We start from the raw sequence: 8,707 nt of genomic DNA, 5'->3' as shown, positions 1-8,707 counted from the left end.
CAAGGAATATGCAGGTTATTTAAAAAAAGTTCAGCCAATGTATTGACAGGTTTGTTTTGACACTTGCTTCTCGTTGCAACTGGAAAACATTATATTTTGTACTTCCCTTTTGATGCATGAGCACCAAACCAGACTTTGACATCTCGTGTCAAAGTCCATAGCCTCCATGTCAGAGCATGAGTCAGCAACATTAGAGGTCTTAGCCGCCACATCTTAGCCCACAGGATGAGTTAGACTGAAAAGGTGTCTACTCTTTGCCCACCAGCGGGTCCATGTGCCTGCTTTTTACTGTAATGGCGACATGGCCAAATATTTGTTATGTATCAATGGGTATCGGCTCAAAGTATTTTTTTTAAAGAATTCAAGCAATGCTTAAGATGAGAAGAACCGGTTACTTGTCAAGCAGTCTACTGACCACTCTAGACTGTGTAACACAGGTTATTTTTGAGAGCCCTTTCAAGGCTCCTAAAATGGTTAAACGTTGATATAGAAAACTAAAGTTAAAACCAAGTGAAAGTAGCGTTTATTTTATTTTTTTTAGGATAAAAGACAACAGTCTTTGCAGTCAGGGTGTTTTTCAAAGTGCTGAAAAAAATGGTTTTGTCTAGGTGTCAGACTCTTATTACCTCAGGGCTGTAGGTGTTTGGAATACTGTGTGTGTCTGTGTCTCTGTGTGTCTGTGTCTCTGTGTGTGCTTGTGTGTGTCTGTGTGCATGTGTTACAGGAGAGTGTCTTTTTAAGCCGACAAGCTTAAAGCATGGGTAACTTTATTATCAGCAAATCCTTTAAAAATGAGGCGGTAATGCAGCTCACCATATGTTGCTACAGATGTTGATATTGCATTATAGATTAAGATAAATGTGCTGATGATGGCTTTTATGTACCCCTGCCGCATACTTCTGAATTTGAAATGGCCAATCTTACTCCCGACTGCTCCAAGACATGAATTTGACTAGTGAACTGTGGCTCTTTGATTGCTATACCAACTTTTGAACAGGAAGTACTTGCCGATGCCTCACTGTAACTACGGATATTTTTTCAGCGGTGGATATATGCAGATCTTGTACTCAAGTGAAAGTAGTAGTACTACAACATAACTGCAACTGAAGAATAGTTTTATAAGTGATTAATCTGATGAATATTCTCTTTAATAATCACTTCATATTCTTTATCTATGAAATGGAAAATTATACAAACATCTCAATTTACAGCTATACTGCAAGGATCATAAAGTATAACACCCTCACATATATGAATGGCCTAAAGATGACAAAAAACAAATAATGTGAATAGTGTCAGATTAACAGTTTGGCTGACCATCCAATTAACTGTTTCTGCTCTACTTCTGTTACAAGAATGTTTTGGTGTTTTGGGCTATTAGTTGGACAAAACAAAAGATTTAGTCTCTGGGAAATTGTTATGTGAGTTTGAAAACAAAGTTCTGACTCTATTGAATAACCTATTAAATGAACAATCCTCTCAATTTAAATGAATTATTCATTAAACATTTGTTGCAGCCTTGGATTATGAACTGGGTACAATGTAAGTAAAAGTATAGATGAAACGATGAACAAGATGTACTTAATTATCAAAAATAAAGATACTCAAAATTTTGTTTCCGAAAACATAGTGAAGTTTGAGTAGCATAACACAGAAACTACTCCCTCAAATAAAGTACCTCAAATTTGTACTCAAAGTCAGTAATAGAGTAATTGTAGTTGTGTTCTACCACTGATATTGTGGTAAGATCACTTCTAATAGAAACAATAAATACTTGAATGAAAAATGTTCAGGTCAACTCATCTCCTTCTCCTTCTCTGTGCTGTGTGTCTTTTATTTAAGCAACTGAAGTAGCATTGCACAACGCTTTCTCAGAGCTGCATGCCACTGTATTTTTTTGTGTAGCTGCCCGTTGTGCTAAAAACACAGTCGAAGCTTGCGCTTGCTCCCTGTCCATGGTGCTGAAAGGAAAACACAAACTGTAGACCACAGAGCCACCATTGAGAGCTTACTGAGGGAACTCTGTGTCTCTTGGCTTGTTCTGAAAGCTCTGTGGTGCTCTGTCGTGATTTGTTTGTGGCGTCTGGTATTTTTTACTGCTGAAGCCAGAGGATGATGGAAAGCTCTTTGTCCTGCTTAAGTCCTCAGCAGATGGCATTAATGCACTTATCAAAGGATGCGTTCACCTTCACCAGATTTTGACAGGCCTGCCTCGGTGTTAATGGCGTACTTTCATTATTCCAAATATTACATGTCATGTTGCACTTACATTGTTAGACTTGTAAACTGAAGACCACTCTTTCTTTATTAGTTAGTCTTTAACATGCTTTGTTGACATGCACTCATGGCACACTATTGACAAACTTATTTACACTGACAAGATAAAATAAATACAAACAGGCTCCATAATCCTTTCTAAATTGACCTAAAGTGCTTCTCTGTTTGTTTTTTCCTCTTTATTTCTTGCAGTGGTGCTGCTGAATTCTAAAGAGACTCAGGCAGAGCTGGGATGGACATCTTATCCCCCCAATGGAGTAAGTGCGCTTACTTGCCTTTTTTATTATTGTCTGTATTTCTCTTTATTTGTTTGCACACGTGCTTGTTCCCTCGCTCGGCTCCACAACACAGCTGCATGCTTAACATCTGGCCCAGACCACCTCCTTTCATCTTCCTGTTCTGTTCATGCTGTTTCTACTCCTCACACTAATCATTCCTTTTTCTTTCTCACGCGGTCTCTTCTCTCACAGTCCAGAGCTCATCATTATCATTAATCAATGGTTCTTATGCAGGTTTGGATACTGCAGTGCCCAAACCCAGACACAGATATGCTGCCACAGAATAATGGCCCCCTCCGTTTCAATCGATTTGGCTTGTAAAAACCTTAGCATTAAGTTATGCAAGACAAAGGCCAGAGCCCTTTTTAAAGAATTTACCGCTGCCAAAGCAGTTTGTCGCCCACTTCCAAACCTGGACGTTGGCCTTTTTTAATGTGCAACTAACCCAAGGTGTCTATTATATAAACAGCAGTGTACACATACTGTTTACTGTAGATTGTGTTGAGTCACTGGCAGCTTGAGGTGGCTGATGAATCACATGCAAACCTAATCGGATAGATTCACGTTCTTGTTTGACTCAACTACCGTCACCGATAGCACACAGAGAGAACACATTGCATCCACTTTGATTTAGTCACCTTGGCAGTAGTGCCGTTTATCACATGACTATCACATATCATCTATTTTTACTGTCTGCTTTGTGTGTTCGCATTTGTATGTGAGGCAGCGTGAAAGCTCCACATTTGGTGCTCAGTTGACTTTTAATTTTTTGTCAAGTCCGACTCACCATCAATGTTTCAAATTATGACATGGAGTTGTAATCATCATCCAATGTAGTAAATAGAAGGGGTTTTCTCACTTGCTTTATACTGCAAATTTTCTTAAAAAGGAAATAGAAAATACTAAATCTTTTATTATAGGACATACTAAGTGACTGTATACTGTAATAATTATGAAAATAAAACTCACAAGTAAGGAAAGACATAAACATAAAGCTGGGAAGAGGAATACTCTAAAGTCATACTACCTTCCCTTGACTAACGGTGGAGATGAAAAGAAACCGTCTGGAAAAGCCACCAAGGTCTGGCCCATTCTTTCAGCTAACACCACCCTAGGCTGATTTAAGGACTGAGGTAGTGCAGTTTGTCATTTTCTCTGTGACGTTCATAAAGAATCTGAGTGCAAATGCTTTTTTCGATACCCACACACACATTCATTAGATTATGTCATCAGACTTCTTATCTGCACTTACTGTATTCTTTCTTTCTCTGACTTTTGACTTTCCTTTTCATTATCTGTATTGTCTCCCGCCCACCTCACTTTACTTTGTTTTCTGTCTTTTCACTCCCTCATATTATCACTTCACTCCTGTTTTTTTCTTCTGTTGTTTTAACCGTACTTTCCCCTTCTTCTATTCCTGTTTTTCTCCTTCTTTCCTCTCATCCTCTTCACTATACCTCCACCTCCAATCCTCTTTTTGTCCCTCTCTCCTTCCTTTTCCCCTCCCTACCTGCCTCCATCTTTCCAGTGGGAGGAGATAAGTGGTGTAGATGAGAAGTACAAGCCTATCCGGACGTACCAGGTGTGCAACGTAATGGAGCCCACGCAGCAGAACAACTGGCTGCAGACAGGCTGGGTGGCGCGCCGAGGTGGCCAGCGCATTTTTGTGGAGCTCCAGTTCACGCTGCGCGACTGCAACAGCATCCCCGGTGTGGCGGGCACGTGCAAGGAGACCTTCAACCTCCTCTACGTTGAGTCGGACAGGGACCTCGGGGGTGTGACACGAGAGGACCGCTACACCAAGATTGACACCATTGCTGCAGATGAGAGCTTCACACAGGGTGACCTGGGTGAAAGAAAGATGAAACTGAACACAGAGGTGCGTGAGATTGGCCACCTCAACCGCAAGGGCTTCCACCTGGCTTTCCAGGACGTCGGCGCCTGCGTGGCCCTAGTGGCCGTGCGAGTGTACTACAAACGCTGCCTTGCAACTGTGCAGAACCTGGCAGTGTTCTCCGACACAGTAGCTGAGGCGGCCTTCGCCACGCTGGTAGAGGTGCGTGGCACCTGCGTCAACAATTCTGAGGTTGACGCTGACAGCCCTCCCCGGATGCATTGCAGCGCCGAGGGAGAATGGCTGGTACCCATTGGGAAGTGCAGCTGCAGCGCCGGTTACGAGGAGGGACACAGCAGCTGTGAAGGTAGGAAACAAATAGACAGTGGGATGCATGGGAAGATGAAAGAGGCCAGAAAACAAAGAGGGAAGGGAAGGAACAGGAAAGGGATTTTGTGAGGAAAGGAGAACTAAAACAAGGCAAAGAAATGTATGTAAAGCAGATGTGAAGGTAGGATTAGAAGGGAGGGAATTTGATTTGACTACTTAAAGTACTCTTGTCTTCCAGTTGTTTGCCAGAATAACTGTGAACAATGTCTCTGGTATGAGAAAGAAACTAAGAAAGAACATTGCAAAAATATCCAGCTGTTAAATCAACTTCTGGGTATTTTTGAGCCCTTAAAGTTGCATTTTTCTTGAAACATTTACAAAAATGATTAAGATGTACACCTGTATTCCGTACAATTCAACTTGGTTTAAGCACAATGTAGAAATGAGGGGTCTGGTAAGCTCACTTCTTTCTAAATCCACACAGCAAGATTTTTTAGGTTTTCAAATAATAGACAAGAATGAATTATTAAGAAGTAGACTTTTGCTGTGAAATAGAAGAGAGGGAGACAGGTGAGCAAAGGAGGGAGAGCCGAGGATGGCTTTGTGTTGAGAGATTAGAAAAACAGGACGAGAGAGGGGAATGGTTGATCCATGTGAAAAGAGAGTTGTGAAGATACGAAGATACTGTAAGAGTGAAGGAGAATAGCAGATATAATTGCATGTGGGCAAGGAACAAGAGGAGAAATCAAGAAGAAAGCACTCTTTACAAGCATTGAGACAAGTAGAGGGATACAGAGTGGACATTGTTTTTCCAACAGAAGATGAAGACAACAGAAGTACAGAAAAGCCTTCCGCACTCCATTTCAATCCATGTCTGCTTTTGTTTAACACTGACATGACATCAATGCTCAGGGCCTCGATTTGTCTGTGATGTTAACCTGGTTCGTACGACAAAAGAATGTCAGCAGACATGTCAACATGTGAGACATGGTATGTGACCGGTAAGGCTGTACTGTGTGTGTGTGTGTGTGTGTGTGTGTGTTTGTGTGTGTGTGTGTGTTGGTCTGTGTGTGTGTGTGTGTTGGTCTGTGTGTGTGTGTGTGTGTGTGTGTGTGTGTGTGTGTGTTGGTCTGTGTGAGACTGAGTATGTGTGAAAGTGAGTATGTGTGAGAGAGTGAGTGTGAACAAAGTGACTAATGTACTCTTTCTTCAGATGGCTGTGCCCTATTGAGTTGTGGTCTGAATGGCCTACACACATACTTACATGAAGCATTGTCGGTGGGTGGTGTGGGGTGTTGAACTCTGACGTAAACACAAGGACAGTATTGGAATCTTTTTTTCACAACCCATTGCTCATACAACAGCAGCAGTTTGATCGCCTGACTGTTGCTGTTAGCTTTCACACCCCATCTTGCATTGTTGTACAATGAGATGTGGGTGTTGTAGTCACTGGACAGCAGGCTATGTGCATCGTAATGGAGGGGTAATTTAGCAGAGGTGCCGAAGTGTTGAGTTGCTGTTATGGTTGATGGTGTCAATTTATTGCTATTATTGGAAATCACCTCCTTCTGCTTCTTTCCAATGGTGTTTTTCTATGAGTGTGATTACCTTACAGGTTATATTTTTTGATTCAAGTTAAGACCTTGATAGTTTATTTTTTTTAATCTTGAGCTCATTGTGCCAATAAACATTAAAGACAACTAAACTACATAAATACAGACAGAAAGGAACTAACAGAATTGTTTTAACTATTGATGCTTTTGAGTTAACACACTAACAAATGCAAATTATTATAAGCGAGAAGACAAGCAGGGTAAGACACAGAGTGAAATAGAGGCAAATGTTAAGCCTTTGTGTGTTATAAACTAAATCATTAAGTACCTTTCTGACATTTGATGATGTTTGAGATATCACTTCTAATGATGATTGTGGATACATGTGATGAAATACGATTGCCGCGTTGATTGCCAACTGCTCTTGCTTTGTTAGAGAATATCAAACGATATTGCACAAAAACATAGAATTGCACCTTTTGTGTGAGTAGTGAAGCAGGCAGAAGTACTGATATAAAAATGGGGGATTCGGGCCGTGTCTGTATCCATTTATGTATCCTGTGGGAGTGGAAATGAGGCTTATTCCTTGTGCGCCTAGTTTCACAAAGATTGAGATTTGTCAAACAGCACCACAGGGCTGCTCAATTATGGAAATAATCATCAATCACGATTATTTTGTTCAATATTGAAATCACGATTATTTTACACAATTACTCATTTTGGAAACGCTTTTGGAAAGACTTAATTATTGAATTTAAAAAAAAGTAACAGTGAAACAGATAAACAAATCAACAGTGAAAACATCTTGAACTGTGAAATTTTACTCTTATACTATTCCATTATTTTTTTCTCTCAAATCAGAACACAGGACAAAATAAGAGTTGACTTGCAAAGCGTGATGTGCAAAATAATTGTTTTTCTCGATTACTCAAAACAGTTTTTTGGGATTGTTAGCTCAGCCCTACCACCCTTACACACATCATTAAATGCAAAAAAATGCATACACATTTGTTTGCCTTTGTAGAAAATGTTGTGCATCTGGATGGAGACGTTAGAGTAGAAACTGAGATTGCATGACTATGATGTTTTGAGAAAAAGAACACAGGCAACAAACAGGCAGGTGGGTTGGGGGGAAAAAACAGACGGACAAAAGCAAACGTATAAAGAACAAGACAAAGACCAAGTTGTGTTCACACTGCCTTTGTCTTTTTAACATCGGGCATAGCTGTTACAACATGCTGCTTCATGCTGTTTTATGTAGTTTTGCATGTTGTCTGAGGAACACATAAGCTTAACAAAAAATGCAGAAAGTACTAAGTATTAGTAGAAAGGTTGGTAGAATCAACTACACTGATCATAAGTCATGCAGGATGTTTTCTGTGTTGCAGAATTTCTGATCCTACGGTAAGTGTTTGACAGTTGGATATAAGTGCAAATTGACAGTTGGTCTGTTGCTTGACCTGCTCCTTGTAATTATCAGCAATGCTTTGTCTACAATAAAAGTTAAGCGGATGACAATGAAATTGAAGGAGCAGAGCAGTGGAATGTTAGGAGCAAAGTCAGGAAACAGAGAATGATGAGCATGAGGAGTTGAAACTATGTGATTTCTAATAGTGACAGGAGAATTTAAACTATTTGAAAGAAAAGCAGAAGTAAAGAGAGAATAGGACAGGCCAGGCTTGTTGCCAAACTAGCGAGCAGACAAGGATTGTGAAGTTCAGTGACCGCACCAATGAAGATTGGATGCCTGGAAAGAAAGAGGAAAAAAAAAAGAGAGCAATCCTATAGTTTATCTTTGGAGCTCGAACTTCCCTGGGCACAGTTTAGCGAGTAACAGCGTGGTCTACTAGGTGACAGGACCTGTCATCCCCCCCCTTAGAGCAATCTTCACAAACACACACACACACACACACACACACACACCTCCCCTGTAGTGCCTCATTTCTCAGTTCGGCCGTAGTGCTATGAATATGCAGCCCCAACCCCGACAACATCTCCCACTGCACCAGAGCTATTGATCAGCAGTAATGCTCCACTAAACTGAGGAATTGCGCTGGGACTGCTCATACACACATATAGTAAGGGCACACACTTTCTTGAGCAGGCTGTGGTACGCCCCACACAGCAAAGACACACACACACATAGACACACACACACGGGTTGATTTCATCGTGTGTGGGAGAAAGATACAGAGACTCTTTGTGTGCCTGATAGAAATGGATAAATGTGTGTGTGTGTGTGTGTGTGTGTGTGTGTGTGTGTGTGTCACAATTACACTTACATATGTGTTTCTGGAGGACATGCATGACTGACTGCTGTGAAACATAATATAATGTTTGCAAAGCTGGCAATCATAACATAACCATAATGTTCAACTCATTTCTGTGCTTGTGTGTAAACTGATTCTGTGACTATGTCTTATTTACTCCTGGGT

At 40.8% G+C, this 8,707-nt stretch overlaps 1 protein-coding gene across 1 annotated transcript in view; it reads left to right on the top strand.

Moving 5' to 3' along the window:
* LOC117956788 (ephrin type-A receptor 7-like) overlaps positions 1-8,707 on the top strand; it is a 134,350-nt gene that overhangs the window by 33,806 nt on the left and 91,837 nt on the right. Inside the window, exons 2-3 of the mRNA XM_034892044.1 lie at positions 2,470-2,534; positions 4,084-4,756. Of these exons, the coding sequence (XP_034747935.1) occupies positions 2,470-2,534; positions 4,084-4,756 (738 nt within the window). The remainder of the gene's footprint in view (positions 1-2,469; positions 2,535-4,083; positions 4,757-8,707) is intronic.

The sequence above is a fragment of the Etheostoma cragini genome, chromosome 14 (genome assembly GCF_013103735.1).
Source record: "Etheostoma cragini isolate CJK2018 chromosome 14, CSU_Ecrag_1.0, whole genome shotgun sequence".
Lineage (NCBI taxonomy): Eukaryota > Metazoa > Chordata > Actinopteri > Perciformes > Percidae > Etheostoma > Etheostoma cragini.
This window is presented reverse-complemented; position numbering and strand designations above follow the sequence as displayed.